This window comes from Hippocampus zosterae, chromosome 10 (genome assembly GCF_025434085.1).
Source record: "Hippocampus zosterae strain Florida chromosome 10, ASM2543408v3, whole genome shotgun sequence".
Lineage (NCBI taxonomy): Eukaryota > Metazoa > Chordata > Actinopteri > Syngnathiformes > Syngnathidae > Hippocampus > Hippocampus zosterae.
In genome coordinates, this window is record NC_067460.1 from 7,956,656 (window position 1) to 7,982,771 (window position 26,116).

At 43.3% G+C, this 26,116-nt stretch overlaps 1 protein-coding gene across 1 annotated transcript in view; it reads right to left on the reverse strand.

Annotated features, from left to right (window-relative positions):
- LOC127609129 (calsyntenin-2-like) overlaps positions 1-26,116 on the reverse strand; it is a 203,736-nt gene that overhangs the window by 32,112 nt on the left and 145,508 nt on the right. Inside the window, exons 8-9 of the mRNA XM_052078868.1 lie at positions 25,439-25,560; positions 2,899-3,061 (exon numbers count right to left, since the gene is read on the reverse strand). Of these exons, the coding sequence (XP_051934828.1) occupies positions 2,899-3,061; positions 25,439-25,560 (285 nt within the window). The remainder of the gene's footprint in view (positions 1-2,898; positions 3,062-25,438; positions 25,561-26,116) is intronic.

A 26,116-nucleotide genomic window follows, 5' to 3' on the forward strand; every position in this document is an offset into this window, starting at 1 on the left:
ATATTATCACATTGGACTTGTCCAAAACAATGCACAACTCGGCGCTAATGAATGAACATGAATGTGTCACATGAATGCAAATGCAGGATTTGCTGATTCCCTTCCGGTAAGGTTAATGAATCAGTTGGCTATTTTGATAACTGGAAAATATTTATTTCAAGTTTAATCTACAGTATACTACATTAGTGTCTTTCATGCCTTCTAAAATATGCTTTTCTTCACACCGTTGACATATTTATACCGTATTACATGTTCATGTTTTTACATCTACAAATGTTCATACTACATTATACGTCGTAGTCAGCGGTCATTTTTATTGGAAATGGTTACAACGAACGCCCGTTGTAACGTATTGATTGGATATGTCCCTGTATGTTGTGATGTACGAGGTTAGGAGGATACATTTTAGTAATTTAATGAATGACTGGTAACCAGTTGAGGTTTTATTCCACCTCTAGCCCATAATTACCTGGGAAAGGTTCCAGAGAACGATGTAACTCGTGATGCCGAACGGGATAAGCGGTAGAAAGTGGATGGATAGTTAGATTGATTTAAGTATCCACATTGCTAATTTATCAGATGTGCATTGCATTGTAAATTTCTGCTTAGAAAGATACCAGGACCAAAACCAGTCATCCGTCACGCTCATGCTGCTCTAATGTATGATGTCAGTCAATCAGCATATTTCAGCATGGCTGTGCTTGGTGACAAACGCTATTCATTTCCATCAGCTGATAAAAAATAATTTATAACAGGCCATTATTTCACACTTACATTCATGCACAACTGATTAATGCTTGTTCTCAGCTGCTAATGGTGGGATGGTACAGATTTAATGTTCAATTTATTAAAAGGCTACAGCCTTGTGCCACCAAGCTCCGAGTACAAATATCAATTGAGAATGACCATTCTCAATTATATTAACTTGTTGTGGTCATGACAGTCTATTGACATCAAATAATGCTGACTGGCCGGTTAATGGTTATGAGCCATGAAATTACATCAAGGAATATTATGAATATGCCACTGGTACTGCAACTAAGCTTGTTTTGAGCTGACATTTTCTTTTTGTTCTTTTTGCACCCATCACTTGTCTTTTTATGCTCTCTTGTCTGAACTCTTGCCAACAAACAAAGACAAAAGTCCCAAGGACGTCTTGGGAAACACCCCTGAATCGATTTTTTAAAAATCAAATACAGTTTGGACGACACTGCTCCCTCTTAATCTTGTTATGTCATAATATCAAGACAAACAGCTGTCAAATGTTGGTACTATCACTGATGTTTTTCACGATTACTGCTCAGCGAGTGAGTGCCGCTCTTCATTTTTTATTTTTGTTTTTGTTTTTGGATGGAATGAAGCCTTTTACACCATCCAGACGAGCCAGTTGTAACTTATTAAATTATGTTTCAAAATTATAATTTTTTTTTCAACACATAAATAATAGACTAACATCTAAACCTACAAGACTTTGTTGGAGACTGACTGAGCTTATTGAGCACTGAGCTTTCTGTGTGTGTCGTCAACAAACTTAAAGCAAAGTTTTTTGAAAAGACAATCCGCAGAGTTTAATGGCCCTTTGGTCAAGATTTAAGGATTGCTTTACAAAAACTTAGTTTGGCTTGAACAAGAAAAGCAGAAATAGGGGCTGCACTCCATTTTCATTTCCTTTTTTTCTTCAACAAATCAAATCTTCACTCTTTTATTTGAGGCAAAGAATTAGTGCCAAGCTTCATTTTGGACTATCAAATCAACTGTACTCTGTAGAAAAAAAAGTGCCCTTTATTGTACCCTGGTGTGATTAGTGTCAGCTATCCGTTTACAGGACAGTTTAATTGTATGACTTTTCTCCGACTGCTTCAATCATTTATCAAAGACAGACTAAGTGTCCTTTGTAATTGAATTGTTCATTCGGGACCAAAGAACAAGAGCCACGCTTTTTGGTTCCCGTAGTAATGATGTGTCAAAAAAAAATGAGTCGTCTCTTTGTACTTGAAATAGGTATTAAAGCAGCGTAATGCCACATTTAATGCCAATTTTACTGTGACTACGATTTTAATCTTTCACATGTCACGACGGATGACTGATTAGCACAATGGCTTCACAGCGCACAAGTTCACGGTTTGATTCCGTGTCCGGCCTTCCTATGTGGAGTTTGCATGTTCTCCCGTCCCTGCATGGGTTTTCTCCGGGTCCTCCGATTTCCTCCTACATTCCCAAAACTTGCATAGCACGTGAATGGAACACTCAAAAATGTCCCTAGGTGTTAGTGTGTGACAGCCAATTGCGATTCTGACTCGCTTTTCGATGCCGCTAGAGGTGCCAAGAAGGAGCAAGTGTGTCTGCGTGTGTTTGCTGCCACCTTGGACAGAAAGATAACGTAAATTATTAGAAGGTTGTTTTAATACAACCGGTATATACGTTTCGATGGAATATTTCTTAATAAAAAAATAACATACATATTTTTCTTTCTGAAAGCTACCCTTGCACTATAAGTACAGTACTTCTAAAGCAATGTGGCAAATACACATTATCAGTTGTTATGGATTCATATAGTTGGTTGGAAGCTACAGAGGCCAAGCCATACATCCGTCAGTCTGTCGATGCATTTTCGTAACTGTTTGCCCTTAATTTCGCAGGTGAGCCTAGCCTAGCTGACTTTGGTTGAGAGTTGGGTGCAATTTGGACAAGTTGCCAGCCAATTCTGGGCAAGAAGCCAAGCCAAAAAAACAAAAACTGAAATATGCATGGCCTTAGTTTCGCTAAGCATGGCTCACAATCTGATCAGCAATTGTTGCAAGACACTCGCTGACTTTTGATATGGCTTGCAATGAAAGAAACGCTATTCTCCTTAGGAGCATGGAACAGTCAAAATGAAGCTGAAACAATTCTGATCACCTTGCCAGCAGGCGCCAACTGTTAGCTGTACATCAATTTGGGACGGGTGAATGGGCCAGTCGTCTGTCACCAGGTAGGGATCATACGTCACTCCATCCACGTAAAGTGTCACCGCTGGAAACTCCACGTTGATGACATAGTAGTGCCACTCCTTGTCGCAGATCTGGCAGAGAAACAGAGAAGAGATGTTTGAAGTGGATGTCACACTCGACATTGTATTTCAACTTTATAGAAGAAGCATGTTGATTTAGACAGAGCAATTGGGTGTAATGGTAGCCGAGTTAGTGGCCAGCATGCCCGATTCACAGTTATGAGGAAGAGCTTGATTCTTTGCTCTGGAGGTCGACTGTAATGAGGAGTTTCGACTTGCTGCTGCATTCCAACAATGTGCATGTTTGCTTGATTGAAGACCAGAGTGCACTGTGCCTCTCGGCCAAAGTCAGCTGGGAAAAAGGCATCTGCAATGCTAATGAGGACAAGGATGGGTGGAATCAAACTGCTAAAGCATGACATCGATTTATTTTATTTTTTTAATGCCCACTACTTTTGTTCATATTAAACTACAATGGAGCTGAGCAGAAGAGTCAGAGGACCCACAGTGGGAGCAATGTGATAAAAGATGATGCTGATTGCAATACATTAGCGTTTGACCCTCTTCTCAGGAAAGCTTTTGACTGTGCCACTCATCTGCATGCTTGACCATTTTTTGACCATGTAATTGATTGCACAAGCACCCTCGAGTTTATTGTTTGTTTTGCATCATTTCTCCTTCCGTTTTGCCACACCCGTGCCAATGCTTATTGAGCTGTATTTCACCTCTTCCTCTCAGCACCTCTCATTCAATGTGGGTTAGCCTAGGAACACTTGACTTGGGTGACCTCACTCTTCGCTCATGCAAACACAACAGATGTGAGTTGGAATCAATGGTTGTCTTTGGTTGTATGAGGCACCGCATCCAACTTGATGTGATCTTTCGCCACTGCTGCTTGACACAGAACATCAATACCTGCAGCTCGTGCTGAGAATCAATGTAGAATCATCATGGGATTTTTACGATCAATAACAGTGAGACTTTTTTTGACTTGGAGGTTCAGCCTAAGGTCGCACCTGCGTTTCTATAGTCGCCTTCACACTGCCTTCTTGGTAAATTGGTGCATCAAAGGCGTAACAGGAGAGCCGGGATTTATTCATCTGTCTCTTTTTGACAGAACTCGCTGAAGCGGATCATTGCAATGTCCGAAATGGGCATTCACACCGGCGCAATAAGATTATTGAATTAGCGGTGATAACCTTCAACACAAAGGGCTTTAGGCAGTGAGTCTCGGGTATAAAACCTCATACTCCACCAGTTACACCTCTGATATCATTTTAGGAGAGGATCGTAAATTTGCAGGGTGTACTTCATTCCTCTATTTTCAGAATGTTCTCTATAGCTAGCTGGATAAAAAATAAAATAAAATAAAATGAAAAAGCTGAATAAAAGCTAGCACTGGTGTCTAGGTATTTGTGGTATAAAAAAAATGAGACCATGGAATTATTTCAAAATTTTTTCCACAATCAACCTGACCTATGAACTGTTCAACTCAAGTAAAACAAAACAACTTTATAAGTGTTCACACCTCTGATAAATGAAGATCTGCCTGTGTTCAGAATCAAGCAATGAAACTCATGTTGAATGGGAGTCAGCACACAACAACTGCCAGACGCTTGAAGGCTTTATGCTAAATTCGAACCCAGAGACGCCAGCGACCTTTCTGGCTTTTGCTTTGCATTGTAGAGTTTGAAGTTGCACTGATGGAGGTAGCGGCGAACTGCATTTAGTGGCATTGGTTTTCTGAAGTGTCCCTGTGGCCATGTGGCGATATCAAAATGATTTGCAAAGAGTAGTTACGTCTTTTCGTGCTTTTTACAGGAGAAATTACGCAAATTAAAAGATCCTGGCTTTTCCTTCTTGTCAGCAGTTCAGGCTAAATTAGACCAAAAAAGCAGTACTCACTCTCTGATTTCAGTGAAAAAGACCGAAGTACCTCAAAGTAGAGAAACAGCAGAAGGCATGGAGTAAGCGGAATAAAAAGATCGTCCGCTAGATAAAACGCATCCTGTCATAAAGTTTACACAATAATCCTTTCAAAAACAGAAAAGTATATCTGAATGATAAAAACATCCATTCATCCTTGATCTGAGCCGCTTATCCTCAGAAAGATCGTGGGCATGCTGGACACTATCCCAGCAATAGGTGGTACACCCTGAACTGGTTGCCAGCCAATTGCAGGGCACACATAGCAAACAACCAGACACATACACACAGTCACAATGTGGGAGGAAACCGGAGATTCCGGAGAAAACCCACGCAGGCACGGGAAGAAAATGCAAACTCCACACAGCAAGGCCGAAGCTGGATTTGAACCCATGACCTCTGCACTGTGAGGCGGAAATGATGATCAGTTCCCATGCCACTCAGCTAAAAACATATGCTTCAAATATCAATCGAGAACCAAACCAAAAACTGTCATCTTGAAAGTCACCTGCAAAGTATGTGAGAGTGAGAGACAGCACAGCTCTGCATCCAGGTCCAGCCTCTCAAAACAGCAAAATCTATGTGGCCCAAGGTCCTCTGCTAAAATTTGCTTGGCCAATGTTTATCCAACCCGGCAGAAGGATAACGCCATAAATGTTTATGTAGTTTTGGATGAGCAGTGTAATCAGTGCCTTGCACGCGCAAACATTTTTATCACTCTAATGTCAAGGGAGGTGTATAACTTAAAGACATGTTCAGGTACCGTATTTCAAAAGTGAGGCAAAGTAAACTTTATTATTGCGTCTGTGTCTGGTAACACAACAGTACCACTGCCACCAATGCTAGAATGTGAAGATTGGCCCAAAATTCTCTCACCTGAGATTGCGCAGTATATCACCCACATGTAAAGGCACCGTCTCCCAAGATACATCCCATAGTCCCAAATACACAAATTATACTGCCCTTCAGTATGGATATCCTCAGACTGCACAAAGTGAGAGAGCAGTGCAATGGGTGCAGCAACGCCCCTTTTGGCCAGTACCTTGACCTTGGCTCGCTTATTATGGGTAACGTGTTTAAATGCTGCACACAAACGAGTAGCACCGAGCAAAACTAACATGATGAATGCTCGACCATCATATCTCAATCCATGCACCGACGTCCTGCAGATACAAGATCAAAACAACACAAATAGACAACCTTGAAGAATCAGTCTTTATCAAGGTTACAAATGATTAAAAAAACTCACACCCTCACAGCAAGATAAACATTTTCTCACTTTAATGCAAAATAAAATGCATCAGGATGAGACAAACAGCTGGATTGCACCCCTTCCCTTTATTCCTCCCAGACAGTGCTTACCAAACAATTGAGGGCAGGCATGAAAGCGTCTTCATACTCTCAAATGAAGCAGAGATAAAAAAACTATTATGAGAGAACACTGTGCAGTTCATGCAAAAATCTGTGACAGCAAGCAGAAGTTGCCCCACGCACCCCACTCAACCTAAAGCATAAACAGCAGTGTTGGTATCCTCCACTGTTCGGCATGTACCATCCACTAAAACCGCATCAAAGTGTTTTTTGACTCGAGTGCCAAACATGTGGGTACGGCACTCAGCGACATCCTCTTAAGTGGCCTGGATCTCAACAATGCCTTGCTAAGGGTACTCACAAGATTGCATCGAGAGCCCATTGCAATCACTACAAGTGTACAAGCGAATGTTCGACTGTTTCGCTACTAGAGAAGATCATTGCGACTTCCTGCATTTCCTTCGGCACAGGGAAGATGATGTTACAAAAGAAATTATAGAGTACTGTATGACTGATCACGTGTTGCGAAACCCACCATCTCGCTGTGTTGCCATTTACGGGCTTCGCAGAGCAGCTCAAGTTGGAGAAGAGGAAAATGGACAAGACGCAGTGCAATTTGTTAACAGAAACCTTTATGTGGACGATGGTCCAATTTGGTTCCTACTCTTGCTGAAGCAACCGAACTACTGCAAAAAACACAAAACATGTTAGCAGAGTCAAATCTCTGCTTTCACAAAACTTTCTCAAACATAATCAAGTCATGGAAGCCTTTCCACACCATGAATTGGGAAAAGACATTCAAAACCAAAACACCGACTCACGACATGTTTTTAGGAATCGATGCGCAGATTCCACGAACATGTTTTTGCTCTGATAACATACTACCCACAAGCAGTTGTTTGCCCACACAAACATCAACTGAGCAGCAAAATCTTCACATCCAAAGTTGGCGTTCAGTAGTAAATCTCCATCACATATTTCTGACGAGAGCAAAAAAAATTATGTATTCCCTGATTACTTCCCCAAGTCTCTACCTGATGCAAATTGGCTGACGGAAAGGTTGAATGCAATAAATAATCCAGCAAACAAAGGAAAGGGAGGACTGATAACAACCAGAGGACAAACCAAAGTGTAAACGAGAGAGGTAGAACAAAAGCATAGCACATCAAAGATTTTTCATCATCTCTTGGGGCACTTGGCGGTGAGAAGAAAACAGAATTGATATCTGCCCACCTCCATCTCACTCTTTTTCGTTTACCTGCTCACTTTTCTTCATTGCCTGTTTCTCTATTTGAACTTGACTGAGAGCGGTCGCCTCATGTCCTTCGGAGTTCAAAGTCTATCTGCACCCTTCCTACTAACTTAAGAGGGGAGATGGAAGAAAAAGATAGATGAGGTGGTGTGAGACGAAAAGGGGGTGGCCGGAGAGATGACACAGATGGATCGGGGTAGAGTGCAGAAAGAAAACCGGTGTATAAAATTTGATGAAAGAGAACTTCCAAGATATTGGAAAGATCTCTTGAAAACAAGCATGACTAGAACTTAAAAGGGGCAATGTGCTTTATTATAATGGTTTTCTCAAACAGTGCCTCTGCTCTAATTAATGGAGTCTGCGACCTGATTAATCTCTCATGAAGACCTGCCTCTTGTTAATAATGGTAATAGTGAACCTGTGCATCTGACGAACAGCAAAATGTTATTAAAGGGAAAGTCAAGTCAAAAATGTTCTTTACAATATGTTCCATGCGCTCACTTTATTCTAAACACAGTTCTGATTCATTTTGCGTTTTTGTGAAATATGAATTAAGCAGCAAAATCCACCTATTTTTATCCATCTCAAGGAGTCAACCATTTTGCTTTTTGCTGTTGACTAAGAATTACATCATCGTGCCTAAGGGCTCAGGTTAATAGCCAATCACAGCTGGTGGCAGTCGAGGGAAGTCAACGGTGAATGTTTTCCGGGTTTGGTCATGTGACTCCGCCTATAGCGGATTCTCATCTCAAGTGTGGAAATGCATTTTTCTTTAATTTTTGTGGGACTAGACATAGTAAATGTAATCTGTATTTGAAATGAGACCACCAGAAATTGTGAGCCTTGCATTTGCTTCAATATTTTCATTCATGCTCCGAAGTTATGAGACCAGCGTGCATCCTAAATTTGAAGCTAAGTCTAGTTGTCACGCCAAACCCCCCCCCAAAAAAAACACATACTGATGTTGCATTAAAGGGTATAAAAAGTGATCATAAGTGAACAGAAACATTTATGAAATGTACAGTATGCAGCATCTGTCTTAGCAGAGACATGATTGATCATTTATTTTCTTTTGCTGTTTAGATTTTAACATGGATACAAAGAGCCACATGCACAGAAAATGAGGGAAGAAGAAACTGACCAAAATTATTTGGAGGGTCAAAGTCAAGGGAGAGTGGAGCGATTGATTCTTATTAACAGAAATTGATGGGCAGGGGAATCAAGGTGACTTGGAGAAGTCACAAGTAGATGACGTATGGAAAACAGTGAGAATGTGAATACATATGCAAAGCGAACGTGAAAAAAAATATGTCAGCATTTGAGCTGTCGCAATTTGAATCATCCCACTTTGGCCCGTAGAGACGAATTCATTTGGTGGGATTTTGTTCTTATTAAAAGAAAGAAAAATTGCCGACACCCTCAACTGTTTAAATATACAAACCTGGGCAGATGGACTGAACCATTTTTTCAACCGTTTCGACCAGTCGTCTGTCCCTTCCCCCAACCACAAACTGCAACCTCTCTCACTGAGGACTTCTTCTCCTCCCCCTCCTCTTTCGACCAGCTCTCATCAACCCAGTATGTCACCTGGTTCCTGCCTGTCCGTCACAACAGAGCAGGTAAGGAACCAACTGAGGAAGATGAATGTGAGGAAGGCAGCAGGTCCGGACAAGATCAGTTCCCGGCTCCTCAGGACCTGCTCTGACCAGCTGTGTAACATTGTCCAGCACATCTTCAACCTGAGCCTGAAGCTGGGCAGAGCTCCACAGCTGTGGAAAACTTCGTGCCTGGTCCCAGTGCCCAAGACCCCCCACCCTAAGGAGCTGAACAGCTACAGACCGGTGGCGCTGACGTCTCACCTGATGAAGACGCTGGAGAGACTCATCCTCGCCCACCTTCGACCGCTGGTGAGCCCGTCACTGGACCCGCTGCAGTTTGCCTATCAGCCTGGCATCGGCGTGGAAGACGCCATTATCTACCTCCTCCACTCAGTGCTGTCACACTTGGAGAAGGCTGGGAGCACTGTGAGAATCATGTTCTTTGATTTCTCCAGTGCCTTCAACACCATCCAGCCCAATTTGCTGGGAGGCAAACTGCAGAACGCCGGAGTGGACCACCATCTCACAGCATGGATCATAGATTACCTCACAAATCGGCCGCAGTACGTGAGATTGCAGAGCTGTGAGTCGGACAGGCTTCTCTGCAGCACTGGAGCGCCGCAGGGGACTGTTCTGGCTCCATTCCTGTTCATCCTCTACACCTCGGACTTCAGACATGACACTCCAAACTGCCACCTTCAGAAGTTCTCCGATGACTCTGCGATTGTTGGCCTCATTACAGAAGGGGATGATCGGGAGTACAGGGGACTGACCAAGGACTTTGTGGACTGGTGCCAGCAGAATCTCCTCCAGATCAACCCGAGGAAAACTAAGGAGTTGGTTGTGGATTTCTGCAGGAAAAAGTCCTCACCAGCACCGATGAACATCCAGGGTATGGACATAGAGAGGGTGACCTCCTACAAGTACCTTGGTGTTCTTCTCAACGACAAACTGGACTGGTCCACAAACACGGACACCCTGATTAGGAAAGGACAGAGCCGACTCTTCCTACTCAGGAAACTGAGGTCTTTTGGGGTTCAGGTGTCACTCCTTAAGACGTTCTATAACTCGGTGGTGGCCTCGGCCATCTATTATGGCATTGTCTGCTGGTCAGGCAGCATCTCGGCCCGGGACAGAAAGAGACTGGAGCGACTGGTCAGGAAGGCCAGTTCTGTCCTGGGTTGCTCCCTTGACACTCTGGAGGAGGTGGGCAACAGAAGGATGCTAACTAAGCTAAAAGCTATGATGGCCAGTCCCTCCCACCCCCTCCAGCCCGCCCTGACAGCACTTGGTAGCTCCTTCAGCCAGAGACTGTTACACCCGCGCTGCAAGAAGGAGAGATACCGACGCTCGTTCCTACCGACTGCTGTCAGGCTGATGAATAAAAAATAACAATCATAATAATAATAATAATTAAATGATGTGAAGGTAAATTGTAAATAGTACTGCGATTTATCCATTTGTGTGCATATTGTATTTAATTGAAAGATGTTTGTTGTTGTTTTTTTTTTCTCTTCTTCTTTCTACATACATTCTTGCTGCTGGAGGCTGTAAATTTCCCCATTGTGGGACAAATAAAGGATATCTTATCTTATCTTATCTTATTATCGGGCCACTTATGCAAGAGCCCAAAATTTGTAGCGCGCAAGGCATACAATTATGAAAATGGAAGAAACAATTACATGAGTGCAATAGTGCAGCAGCCGCTTCTGTTGTTTCTCTGTCTGTGTGTTTGTGTCAGGGAGATATACTTGAAGCTGACTGTGAATTACTGACTTGTAAAAGTATCTATTTAGTGTAGCAATTATATAGCTGCTCAAAGCTGGAACGGGAGTCAGCAGTCAAATGACTTCTACTCAAGATCAGAATTGCTACCTAACATCCACAAACCTCCATTTTGCAAAAACAATTGCATCCATTTTGTGCGGCCATATAAGTGAACCCTTTTGATCCTGTTGAACTTGAACACTGATTAATGGGTTTTCACATATCCACTCTTGATTGGAAATGGTGAGGCCATTTAGTTTAATTAGGAAAAACAAGTTTTGTTCTCCAGTTTTTATATTATGAGGGCTGACTTACTTCATTCAAACGAGACACTAACCTTCCAATACATTTTCTTTCACAGTACTCTGTGATTCTTTAACTCCTATTACATCCCCAATGATTGAGTGAACTGGTTTCTTCCTTTCCAAGGCAGCATACCCCACAATCGTTGTGGCAATGGCTGTGTGTTGAGTGTGTGTTGCTGAATGCACATGTCAATTAGTGCCAGGCAGAATCCTTTTACGTTACAATTGGTTCTTGCTAATAATCACCTCTAGATGGCATCAGAACAGTAACAGGGAAACAACTCAATTGGGAATGTAAAGAGACAGTAACCTAATCGCATCGGATTATCAGGTACACTGTCGGCCTTTGAGAAAATTGAATGCTTTTAGCTGTGCCTTATAGTGCAGAAAATATGGTATCTTGTAGAAGTAGTTTGTGTAAACTATATTTGCAATCACCACCCTTTCTTGTCAAACAACACAAACAGATGGAACACCCTTGGGGACACTGCTTGGTCTTTATCGTGGTCGCCTACCGTGTACAGTTTTCTAAATCTCACTTTCTCGTTCACTTGAATTGTGATCCATTTGTTATACCTTCATATAGTGACCTCACACAGTGAATTTTCCATCCAATTTTCCATTTTCTACAACTCATTCAGACTGTGGGTAAGCTGGAGCCAATCCCAGGTGACCTTCGTGTAAGGGGCCATGTATATTCTGGAATGGTTACTAGCCAATCGCCGATTATCTAAAAAATGTTGGTTAAACATATTGACACGATCCAATGTGTGTAAGAGTCGAGGTTCCAATACATGTAAAACACAGGTGTCAAAGTCAAGGCCCGGGGGCCTGATCTGGGTCACCACATCATTTTATGTGGCCCGCGAAAGCAAAGAAAGCATGTCAAGTTTCATGATGCTTGCTAAAGTCTGAACCAAAATGTCAATTTGTGATATGTAATCCAGATGATAAATGTGGCCCACGACAAACAAAGGAGTGTGAGATTCCTGACGTAAAAGAACACGAGTACCTAATCCTGCAGTTTGAACACACAAACTGAAGCTTTTAAGCAGAGTGACAGAATCAGACATAATTGTGATAAAAACTGTGCACACTCGCCTACTGACACGCAGCATCCATCACACGCCCGCTCTTGATTACCTAAACCCTGACAACACGTACCTTTGGTACTCCTACACCATATTCAGCAGCCTACTATTCAACTCCTCTTATCCGTTTCTCGGACCACGCTTAAGGTCAGGGTGGGATGTGCACAATAAATCTTCACTGCAGACGTTTGACAGCAGCCCTCCAGGAGGCGCTTTCGCCATTTGGAAGCAAAACCTGAGTTGCACCTTAACTTTTCTTCTTAAAAACTATTTGAGTGAAAAGGGAAGTCTGGAATGGAAGTTTCAAACTGCCATTTGCCCCAAAAGTAAGACAAATGCGTTGGACATAAAAACAAAGAGCGATTCAGGGAGTAAGGAGTGGTGACGCAGAAAAAGGAGGGTGCACTTTGTTTCACATTAATATGACGAATTGCATATAACAGCAGCTTTCACATTTTTTTAATAGACTATGAAGTTTTGCTTTGAATACATTACATTGTCATACATTTGTTTTCTGTTGATCAGCAAGATGCTTTTACCTGTGTCGGTTTTTGTTGTTCCACATATCCCTTGCTACTTTTTTTTTTTTGAAAGACAGTTTAAAATGAATTGAGATATTTGTCTCAAAATACATTATACATGTTTGAGGATAATTGCTGAAAACATGTGCAAAGACTCTTTGTATTCCTGATTTTTTTTTTATCCATGGCTAAAATACAGTTCAGTGAGGCGTGTAGTCATCCAGCATGGCTACAAGCCATCGACTTACCCTGCCATCGAAGAACTTCAGCGCCTCTGTTAGTATGAGTGGCTATCCAGTGCATACTGTAAAACACTTAACTCATTCACTCCCAAATACGTTTTTAAATGTCTTTTCAGACTTGGTCAAGAATTGGCTCGTACTGAATGAGGTTAATTATTATAACTATGCCCAAGGTTGTTTGCTTTTGAGCTAGTTGGTCATGAGCACTTGCAAACAGCCCTGCAACGACCCGGTAGGATATATTCTAGCCACTAGAGGCTTTAAGCGGATATATTTTCATGGCTCCAAAAACTTGGGGACGTATGTGCACATCAAGCCAAATAATGTGTATGCTAAATACTGACTAAACCTGACTGTTTTAGCACCACTATGTCAGATTTTTTTTCCCCCCTCAGAAAAATCGCTGTGTGCTGGACACGTACAATGTTTTACTGGATATTTCTGAAGCGCAGTTGCAGGTCCGAATGTTCCAAGAGATCAATGAATCGGCCATTAGAAGCCATTTGTCTCCTTTACAGTATGTGCTTCTTTCAGCTAATCTTTCAACATTCCCAGTCATTTCAATTGAAGCGAGTTAGTCGTATTGTACTTGATTTGTTATGCTTATACAAATGCAACCGTAGACAAGGGCGGAACCCACACTCTTCCGAGTGTTTGCCTTGAAGTTGTATGGAATAGAGACACGGTTCAAACAACCACACAGATGAGGAATCTCACAATAATTTCTTCATTCTTCTTCATTTTCTTCATATCTCATAGCACTATTTTTAGTTACACTTCGACCTTGAACAGACCTTCATTATCAAACAGTTTCATAAAGAAAAGATATACAATTACCGGTAGTTGGGGATTAGTAACGTGTACTGCACAAGAGGTTTTTGCGAGGCAGTCCACGCCTAAGGTGTTGTATGAATTATTCAGAATAATTATTGATTTTATAACAAGAAGAATGATGAGTGTTTCTTTGAATTACCTTGGCACCATCATGAGACAGGGAAATAGCCAATTCATAATATTTTACTCTTAGATCTTCACAGAAAACCATTAAGCCACCTAAAATTTGAGTACGGTATAAAAACATTGTATTCAGTTTAAACGTCTTTGCTGTTGAAAAACAAATACGAACATGAAAACACTGCTAGGTTGTCACTGAAACAAATAGCCTCAAGAGTGCCAATTAATGGTGGTAATGAATGTGTTAAGCACTGCATTTCATTTACATCACAATGCTAATAGTAGCAATCTGAAGAAATGCTTGCATGCGTGTTTGGCTGTGTGTGTGGGAGTGTACCAGTGTATACCGTGTGTGTTTAAGAGAGAAATAGTGAAATAAGCATTTTTCATGGGGTGGAGGAGGGGCACATATGTTAGATGAACGTAATTGGACCGTAGAATGCGAGAGGAAATGTTACAGGTTTCTCTGCAATTAGGTCAATGACTAATCGGCGGAACAAAGTGTGCCAGGTTATTACTAAAATATTACTGTTTTGCAAACGTGTGTCTATCTACAGAGTTCTTTACCAAAACATGACAAAAGGCAAAAAAGAAAGAAAAGAAAGTATATATATATAAAAATCCTCGTCTCACCCCTTGGGTGGTGTCCGTCCCTCATTCAGCTTGGGTCCTCTACCAGAGGCCAGGAAGCTTGAGGATTCTGCGCAGAATCCTTGCTGTTCCCAACACGGCACATTTCTGGACTGAGATGTCCCGGGATCTGTTGCAACCACTCATCTCGTTTGGGGGTCACTGCCCTGCGGGGGGCCGGGGGAGCCCACCCCGACCCCCCCACCACAAAAAAAAGCGGATAGCTCAGTTGGTAAGGCATCGGTTTGGCATACGGGAGACGGTGGTTCGAATCCCGCTTGGGGGAAAAAAAAAAATGAGCACATTACACCATCCAGTGTGGGTCCTTGGGCAAGATCCTTCAGGCTAATGCCTATCTCATACAATGATGAGAGACAATAAAACGAATGACATGCCGGCTCAGACGTCGCCCGGCCAAACAAGGTTTGCGTCAGGTGCTGGGGAACCAGAGCACCTTGATGAAAAATGGTCTACTGTAACAAAGCGGAGATGGGCGAGATGTGATAACATGGCTCTGTTGGAATATATATATATATATATATATATATATATATATATATATATATATATATATATAAAATCCTCATCTCACCCCTCGGGTGGTGTCCGTCCCTCATTCAGCTCGGGTCCTCTACCAGAGGCCAGGAAGCTCGAGGGTTCTGCGCAGTATCCTTGCTGTTCCCAGCACTGCACATTTCTGGACTGGGATGTCTGATGTTGTTCCCGGGATCTGTTGCAACCACTCATCTAGTTTGGGGGTCACTGCCCCGAGTGCTCCGACCACCACAGGCACGACTGTCACCTTTACCTTGCAGGCTCTCTCCAGCTCCTCTCTGAGCCCTTGGTATTTCTCTGATGTTTCCATCACTTGGGACCGCTACATCCACTACAACGGCTTTCCTGTGCCCTTTATCTGTGATCACAATATCTGGTTGGTTCACCATTACCATCTTGTCAGTCTGGATCTGGAAGTCCCACAGGATCTTCGCTCTGTTTTTCTCCAACACCTTTGGAGGTGTTTCCCATTTTGACCTTGGTGTTTCCAGTCCATACTCCACACAGATGTTTCGGTAGACTATGCCAGCCACCTGGTTATGGCGTTCCATGTAGGCTTTCCCTGCCAGCAACTTACACCCTGCAGTTATGTGTTGGATTGTATCAGGTGCCTCTTTGCACAACCTAAACCTTGGGTCTTGTCTGGTGTGGTATATCTGGGCCTCAATGGCTCTGGTGCTCGGGGCCTGCTCCTGAGCAGCCAGGATGAGTGCCTCTGCGCTATACTTCAGGCCAGCCCTCTTTAGCCACTGATAGGACTTCTTGAGATCAGCCACTTCGGTTATGGTCCGGTGGGACTTCCCGTGTAGGGGCTTGTCCTCCCATGATGGTCCCTCTTCCAGCGCCTCATCCTCTGTTCCCCATTGTCTGAGACAATCTCTGAGTACGTCATCCGTTGGAGCCTTCTCCTTGATGTATTCATGGAGCTTGGATGTTTCATCCTGGACAGTGGCTCTCACACTTAGTCGTCCCCGGCCTCCTTCTTTTCGGCTTGCGTACAGTCTCAGGGTGCTGGATTTGGGATGGAACCCTCCATGCATGGTTAGGAGCTTTCGGGTCTTAACGTCCGTGGTCTGAATCTCTTCCTTTGGCCACCTTATTATTCCTGCAGGGTATCTGATCACTGGCAGGGCATAGCTGTTTATTGCCCGGGTCTTATTCTTGCCATTGAGCTGGCTTCTTCGGACTTGCCTCACTCACTGGAGGTATTTGGCCGTAGCAGCTTTCCTTGTTGCCAGTTTGAGGTTGCCATTGGCTTGTAGTATACCGAGGTACTTGTAACTGTCCTCAATGTCTGCTATTGTTCCTTCGGGGAGTGAGAGCCCTTCAGTGCGGACTACCTTTCCTCTCTTAGTCAGCTCCTGGTTGACAGAACAGTCGCACAAGACTGCAGGTCCCGACGTACCAGCCTGTGCACAGCCTGGATTGATTACAAGAAAGCCTATGACTCGATGCCACATACATGGATCACTGAATGCTTGGAGTTGTATAAGGTGAACAGGACCCTAAGAGCATTCGTTGCGAACTCGATGAGGATGTGGAAAACCACACTTGAAGCCAATGGCAAGCCACTTACCCAAGTGTCCATTAAAAGGGGGCATATACCAAGGTGATGCACTCTCCTCACTGCTGTTCTGCATAGGACTGAACCCCCTAAGCCAAGTAATCACCAAGGTTGACAAACGTGCATGGGCCACAATTATTGTTTGTAAAAATGTGAGCATCTGGACAAATATTTTTTAAAGCTCCTCTTTATAAACTATAAGCGTCAAATCAAGTCAAATCCAACATTATTGTCAAATGTGCTGCACAGATGATTTTTTTTCCCTCTCAAGACAACATGCAACAAGAGGAGCCGCTGCGGGTGACCGCGCCACCATCAAAAGAAACGTTAACATAAAATGACAAAATAATACAAGACAACACATAAACACCGACAATCGTGCAATCTTAACCACTGTCCTGCATACACTTTGATGTTTGAAGTGTGACTAAACGTCACAAACTTAGTACTTTATTAACCAAGCAAATGATCACAGTAATGACCTTGGTCACAATGCAAACGTTCTTGCTCCGTCGTCTAAGCAATAATGAACTTGACTTTTGCAATGTTGACCAACAAAATACTCAAACTGCGCAAAAACAATTCCTGTGAGAAGCGAGTTCTGCGTTGGGAGGATAAATGGGAAATGGAGTCTCAACGCTATATAGAATACTGATGGAGGGATGTGAAAGGGAGAAAGAAAACACTTTAAAAGGTGTTTGCAATAAAGACTAATGTGATTTGGGAAGCACACTGTGATAGAGGATATGGAGAAGTGCCTCTGTAACACGGTAAATATTTCTATCTGTGAATAATATATCAAGATTGTTTCAACAAAAAAATCTGTCGTTTCTGATTACGCACGTTAATAGTGACACATTTATATGCCTCTCCATGTCATATAGATCCCACAGAGTAGAATTGTTTTTTGCAATATGACCAGGAACGTATTTCAGCAGGTAAGAATGTCGACAAATGTATTCATATGACTATCACCGGACTTGCAGTCAGCCTCTAGGTCATTCCCAACCACACATATTTTTCCCAAGTCAAGTTCAGTTACAGCATGCTCACTTCAGTGAGTTTTAGTTTTCTGAGAATCTGTCAGAAAGGTTTAAATTGTGTTGAAGGTGGTGTAATGCTGTTTTTAGTGGATTTAATCTGCACTACGCCAAATTGAGTACTTTGAACTTGAGTAGATTGTTGAGAAACAGCGGTCACTGAAACAGTGTTGCAAACATAAATCTAAACACAATGAGACCAGTGTGACCTGTTCGCAACCTCATTCTGTACACTTATCTTGTGACTCAACAGAAAAATATCATCCCTGATTTTTAGCATTCCTGTGACCACTATATTCTATTCGCTTCGATTCTATTCTGACTTCATCAGTAAATGTGGTCCCTAAACGTACAATAGTTTACCAGCATGTGGTTTTACAGGCAGCTGTACATCACAGCACATCAGCAATTTGAGCGTGCCAGATGCTCAGCATTCAAATTGTGCTCTGGAGAGTCTGACATGGAGTTCAGTCAATTGCAGGGTAAGAAAAAATGGATTGGGGAGGGGGATTTTTTTGTTCGTTGTCAAACCAGAAAATAAACTAGATTTTTGCAACACAGTTAAATTTGTGAAAATGACAACCATTTATTTGAGCAACTGGCAAAAAAATAAATATGCAGACCATTTTAATGACCAATTATCCTTTGATTAAATTAGGGTTAGGTTTGAGAGATGGGATAACGGCCCACTTCAGTCCATGCTGGGGCAATTTACTTTGTTTGGCTTTGTGTGTTTGAAAGGCTTTTATTGACTGTAAATGCACATATGTGCTTTTGGTTTGATGTTGCAGTTTTCTGTCATGTTTGTTGACTGACTGGCTCACGATAAAAACAATGAGCAATTTTCTGCTCCATTTTGGGTCTGTCACACATCTTCACTGGGTGAGTTGTGATCATTGTTTTTGTTTTATTATTCAGGGCCAAATTTTTCTTCATACTTGCACGGCAATTAAGAATGCTGATATGTTAATTTAAACATTGTCTGCACAATTAATGAATAGGTTTATTGAAGGCAACATCTTGAGTCTGCACTGCATTAAAACCAATTGACATTATTTATGAGGAAGAAATAAAAACACACTCTTTTGCAATTAAAACAGCCCGAATGTCTACCTGCATCCACTATGGCACATGCAGAACTGCCGTGTGTGTCTCAGCCCAACGGCTGAGAGGGAGGACGCCGCCAGCAACATCCTATAACCCTGCACCAATTGCGAGGGACCAGGGGAAATCGCCAGCCGCTGCCCGGCACCAGCACAAAAAACTCCACCTCCCAGACTTAACCAAAGTACGAAGTGGGGTAGGTTTCATAGTATACTTCCAAACCATGAAATATACTTTTAGCATGTGCGAAATCCTGCATGAGTGGGTGATGTCATTTCAGTGTTTTGAATTCTTATGAATCGGTGCTCAGTAATAAGAATAATGAGAATAAAAATAAGAAAACCTGTATTTTTCTCACAATGGAGAAATTCCCAATTTACAGCAGCAAAGTTATGAGAGGAAGAAAGTAGAAGAACAAAAAGCATAGGAGCTGCTGTAAAGTCACCTATTATAAACTGGCAATGGTGAATGCTTCAAAATCAACGTCTTTTGCCTTTTTCACACAATAAGGGTGTAACTACAAAAGAATATACTTTTTCGAGTATGGACTCATTTGTGTCGGTATTTTACAAAAGACGTGGATCTTCAATATTTTTTGTGATTCAGAATGTGGACGCTTTAATATTGTCAAAGCATAAACAAGTTGAATAATTAACATTTACAATTATTTTGGGGAGGTAGAGAGAATTGTTAATGGTCATATGATGTTATAATAGTTAGATGTAAGCGGATAATTACCAATGTTCATGTTGATTATTTCGATTCTTTACTGTTTTGGGGGTAATTTTAATTGAAATTCCATGTTTTTTGGTTTTTGGAGTCTCCAGTTCTTTTGGTCTTACCGCTCTGATCACTCTGCCGCAGGGAGCTTTTGTCAGCTTTTCCCTCATACACTTTGTTGTTTAGATGAAGTTTGAGATGAAAGCGGAGATAATAAAAGTGTCCTTTCACCAGAGACATCATGCTGAATATGTGCACACGTGAACTACAAGCTAAGTTTCAAAGTCGACAAGAAGCTGTCGCATCTATTGTGAAAAAAAGAGATTGGTTCACTTCTCCTGTCCCATGTAAATCCATTTCAATTCCAAGCGGCGACTCTCAGTTCCAAATACGCATCTGCACCCGCGCCGACGCTCCTCTCTCCTCATCCTCATCCTCAACTTCAGCAGCAATCCATCCAGCCGCACTAACGCAGGCTGTCCAACAGCGCTGACATCTCCACTGAACAAAACGGGGCTGTGAAGGGGATTTATTTCCCTCATGAAAATGCATACGTATGCATGAGTATCATTCTTTATTTTCTTCTAATCCGCTTTTTGTCACGAAGGTCGCGGGCGTGCTGGAGACTATCCCAACTATCTCCGGTTGGTAGGCGGGGTACACCCTGAACCGGTTGCCAGCGAATCACAGGGCACACATAGGCTAACAAGCATCCGCGCTCACACTCACACCTCGGGATAATTTAGAGGGTTATATTAACCTGATGTTTTTGAAATGTGGGAAGAAACCGGAGAAAATCCAGGCAGACACGAGAAGAACATGCAAATTCCACAGTAGAAGGCTGGAGCCGGAATTGAACCCTGCACTTCTGAACTGTGCTAGCCAGTTGACCATCATGACACTGCATGTGTATCATGATAATAAAAAACAGCATAACTTGTTTTGCAGCACCCTCCACAGTCCCCTCCCATAGGGTATATGTATATATATATATATATATATATATATATATATATGCGGCTGGATAGCTCAGTTGGTAAGGCATCGGTAAGGCATCGGTTTGGCATACGGGAGACGGTGGTTCGAATCCCGCTTGGGGCAAAAAAATGAGCACATAACACCATCCAGTGTGGGTCCTTGGGCAAGATCCTTCACGCTAATGCCTACCTCATACAATGATGAGAGACAATAAAACGAATGACATGCCGGCTCAGACGTCGCCCGGCCAAACAAGGTCTGCGTCAGGTGCTGGGGAACCTTGATGAAAAATGGGCTACTGGAACAAAGCGGAGATGGGCGAGATGCGATAACATGGCTCTGTTGGAATGCTACTACTCAAGCAACCCTAGTCAGAGGGGTTACATGCAGAGAATGTGGGCTAAATGGTTACTTCGAAACCCACAGTCACGGTTGACCGCGAAACAACTAGTAGCTCAGTGTTCCAACATCCACAAACGACAACTGCTGTCACAACTTGAGATTGATGAGGTACAACGCAGGTCCCATGGTGAAGGGCCCCAGGCTGCCAGATCAGAGGAGGAGGTCATACAAGAGATTGGGAGGCAAGCCCCAATGAATGCAGATGATGAGATTGGGTGGCCAGCCCCAATGAATGAAATGCTGAGCGAGGCAGCAACTGACCTGAAAGCTAAGATCATGGCGAGAATGAAAGCTGGGCAACCTAGAAACCGACTACAACGGCTATGTGAAGTACCATCTGAAAGTCTCATAGAAAGTGTGAATGCAGCACTGAGGGCGATCCCTACCGTAACGATCACAGAAACCAATGAGCTGATATACGCTTCAGCATCAGTGATCCTGGAGACTCTGGGCTATAAGAGCAACCATGGAAGACATGAGATACGTTACCCACCATGGAAAAGACGGTTGGAGGCTAAGATCAAGGCGGCCCGGAAAGATGTGAGTCAATTGACGGAGGCCCAGAGAGGTGTGATGAAAAGGCCGATACCCGAGAGGTACATCCAGATGACCATACCTGAAGCACTCGAAACTGCCAAACAAAGGCTCCAAGCCTTGTCCAGTCGCCTAAAGCGGTACACGAAAGAGAATGAGGCCAGACGAATAAACAGGCTGTTCGCAACACAACCTAGGAAAGTGTACGCTCAGTGGCAGGGTCCTAACAACAGAGCTGACCCACCAAGACTGGAAACTGAAAGGTACTGGAAAGGCATATGGGAGAAGGAGGTTGCACATAACAGCAGTGCACAATGGCTGGTGACCCTGAGAGAGGAGCACAGCAACCTCCCTGAACAGAACCCAGTTACCATAACAGTGGCAGACATACAGGAAAGAGTCTCAGATATGAAGAACTGGACAGCACCAGGCCCGGACATGGTCCACACCTACTGGCTAAAGAGACTCACAGCACTCCATGAGCGCCTAGCAGTACAAATGAACCAGCTGCTGAGGGATGGGACTCACCCAGAATGGCTAACCGAAGGGCGAACGATCCTGATCATGAAGGATCCCTCGAAGGGTGCAGCCCCAACCAACTATCGGCCAATAACCTGTCTCTCCACAACATGGAAGCTCATGTCAGGCATCATTGCGGCTAAGATAAGTGGACACATGGATCAATACATGAACGAAGCGCAGAAGGGCATTGGTAGAGATACCAGAGGAGCCAAACATCAGCTCCTGGTTGACAGAACAGTCGCACAAGACTGCAGGTCCCGACGTACCAACCTGTGCACAGCTTGGATTGATTACAAGAAAGCCTATGACTCGATGCCACATACAGTACATGGATCACTGAATGCTTGGAGTTGTATAAGGTGAACAGGACCCTAAGACCGGACCAACTCGATGAGGATGTGGAAAACCACACTTGAAGCCAATGGCAAGCCACTTACCCAAGTGTCCATCAAATGTGGCATATACCAAAGCGATGCACTCTCCCCACTGCTGTTCTGCATAGGACTGAACCCCCTAAGCCAAGTAATCACCAAGACAGGCTATGGATACCGCCTCAGAAATGGAGCTACAATCAGTCACCTCCTCTACATGGATGACATAAAGCTGTATGCTAAGAGCGAAAGGGACATAGATTCCCTGATCCACACAACCAGGATCTACAGCAGTGACATCGGGATGTCATTCGGGCTTGAGAAATGTAGTCGGATGGTGACTAAGAGAGGAAGGGTAGTCCGCACTGAAGGGGTCTCACTCCCTGAAGGAACAATAGCAGACATTGAGGACAGCTACAAGTACCTTGGTATACCACAAGCCAATGGCAACCTCGAACTGGCAACAAGGAAAGCGGCTACGGCCAAATACCTCCAGCGAGTGAGGCAAGTCCTAAGAAGCCAGCTCAATGGCAAGAATAAGACCCGGGCAATAAACAGCTATGCCCTGCCAGTGATCAGATACCCTGCAGGAATAATAAGGTGGCCAAAGGAAGAGATTCAGACCACGGACGTTAAGACCCGAAAGCTCCTAACCATGCATGGAGGGTTCCATCCCAAATCCAGCACCCTGAAACTGTACGCAAGCCGAAAGGATGGAGGCCGGGGACTAGTGAGTGTGAGAGCCACTGTCCAGGATGAAACATCCAAGCTCCATGAATACATCAAGGAGAAGGCTCCAACGGATGACGTACTCAGAGAATGGGGAACAGAAGATGAGGCGCTGGAAGAGGGACCATCATGGGAGGACAAGCCCCTACACGGGATGCACCACCGGACCATAACTGAAGTGGCTGATCTCAAGAAGTCCTATCAGTGGCTAGAGAGGGCTGGCCTGAAGGACAGCACAGAGGCACTCATCCTGGCTGCTCAGGAGCAGGCCTTGAGCACCAGAGCCATCGAGGCCCAGATATACCACACCAGACAAGACCCAAGGTGTAGGTTGTGCAAAGAGGCACCTGAGACGATCCAACACATAACTGCAGGGTGTAAGATGCTGGCAGGGAAAGCCTACATGGAACGCCATAACCAGGTGGCTGGCATAGTCTACCGAAACATCTGTGCGGAGTATGGACTGGAAACCCCAAGGTCAAAATGGGAAACACCTCCGAAGGTGGTGGAGAATGACAGAGCGAAGATCCTGTGGGACTTCCAGATCCAGACTGACAAGATGGTAATGGCGAACCAACCAGATATCGTGATCATAGATAAAGGGCAGAGGAAAGCCGTTGTAGTGGAAACATCAGGAAGAAGGAACATGAGAAACTCGAGAAATACCAAGTCAAGTCAAGTCAAGTCAACAGTATTTATAGAGCACTTTCAAACAGCCATCACTGCATACAAAGTGCTGTACATGGAGCGATTTAACATATACAATAAACAGTAAGACGAATCAGTAATAAGTAATAAGTAATAAGTAATAAGGCGGTAGAAAGCACCAAGCAGTAAAACCAATAGCAATCTAAGTCATGCTGAGTCAAACGCCAAAGAATACAAGTGAGTTTTGAGGAGGGATTTAAAGATGGGCAGCGAGGAGGCTTGCCGAATGTTCAGTGGGAGGTCATTCCAGAGAGATGGACCAGCAACAGAAAAGGCTCGATCCCCTCTGATCCCAAGGGCTCAGAGAGGAGCTGGAGAGAGCCTGGAAGGTAAAGGTGACAGTCGTGCCTGTGGTGGTCGGAGCACTCGGGGCAGTGACCCCCAAACTAGATGAGTGGTTGCAACAGATCCCGGGAACAACATCGGACATCTCAGTCCAGAAATGTGCAGTGCTGGGAACAGCAAGGATACTGCGCAGAACCCTCAAGCTTCCTGGCCTCTGGTAGAGGACCCGAGCTGAATGAGGGACGGACACCACCCGAAGGGTGAGATGAGGATTTTTTTTTTTTTTTATATATATATGTATATACACACACACACACACACACATAGATTTATTACTATTATTATTCAAACCTTGCACTGCAGATGGCGCTTCTCCCCATTTTGACTAACCTATGTTACAAGCGCAAAAAGCGCTGCAGGGGTGCATTAATTTTATGTTCTCACTTGTTCACACTTGACAGAATATTTTTCTTTTCATTGAATTTACTACTTGAATACAACCTTGGATGAAATTATGGGAATGATTCAGAGTAGATGTCTCAAATGGGACCGCTCGTACATGGTGTGCAGCCAAAAGGCAGACATTTGAGGTGATCTGTCTGGTAAAATTAGTTCTGGGTGCTGCACTCTGATTTTTAGGCTCAGCTGTGCATCTCTCGCCAGAAGCAGATATCCTCGTTTGGTGTGTTGAGGTGACCTATCTGACTTTCAGGCAGCATCTCTGATCATCAGACAGCTGCTGTCCACTCAAAACGCACACAAACACAGTCTTGGAGCAATCCATTCATTTTCCGCCCATCCTCGCAAGGGTCGTGGGCATGCCAGAGACTATTCCAGCTGTTTTTGGGCAGCAGGCGAGGCTCCGCCGGTGTTCGCTACTTAGCTGGAATTCATACAGAAACAAGAAAGTCTAATATGACGAATATGAGGTAATTCACTTTAGAAATGTTTGCTTAGTAGGGGCAGGGGCTATAATTGTTTTTTAAATAATTAAAGGTTTATCATTTTTAATGAGAATTTCCAGTCGAGTCAAACAATGAAAAACATTTTCACTGCCCACCAAAAAAAAAAAAACAACAAAAAAAACAACTCACCCCTCTGATTCATGTGTTTCATACGCAGAGTCTGAATAAAGCTAGATAAATGAACCAACAATTTTCTGTACGGTAATTAAAACATGCATGAACAAAGTTTAAGCCTATCGGAAAGAAATTATACATTTACAGTGACAATCTAAACTGCAGTGACACACTCCTAAAGTATGTACACAATCTATAAGCATTACCGTCTGTGAGTGATTTATGACACCCAAAAGATCTTGTCCACTGAATGCTCCCTACCTGATCCAGTTTCCAGTGGAACTCGGCAGGTCTGAAAGTGTCCATCTGAGTAAAGTCTCTCCTGAGCAGAAACACGAGGCGGCAGTTGTGGACATACAGGGAGTAGTGATGGCGATTCATCTCTGTAGGTGGGAAAAGAATGATCGGACAAAAGTCAACACATTTGTTTGCGACAAACCTCTGCTGGAATAGTTAATAGAACATTTTCGCTGAGTACAAAATTTTAGCGGTTTGGTTGCTGAATTTGTCATGCAGCACCATTGCAAAGACAAACTGGAATTAATAAAATGATATTTAATCCCTTACTTTTCCCCCAAGACTGATAGTATTTTATTTGGATTAATTAATTTATTTTTGATGACAGATTGCATCATCACTATCAGGGCAGATCTTAGGCTGTCACTGCTACTGATGTCTTATTGGGGATGAAAATGAATAGATATGCAGATCATTCAAGAAAGGTTCCAGATATTACATTTTTGTTTACATGGAGTACCATATCGTGTTGGTATAGTAAATGTGATATGGATACATTACAGGATTGGGTTACTTACAGTAAAAAATGTTTCCAGTCTACACTACGCTTGGGCAGATGTCGTAAAGTTAGAAAGAAAAACAGCTGTGATGATCAACATTGCAGTCTGTTTTTAATGCACTGAAACAAGAGCAAGTGTATGT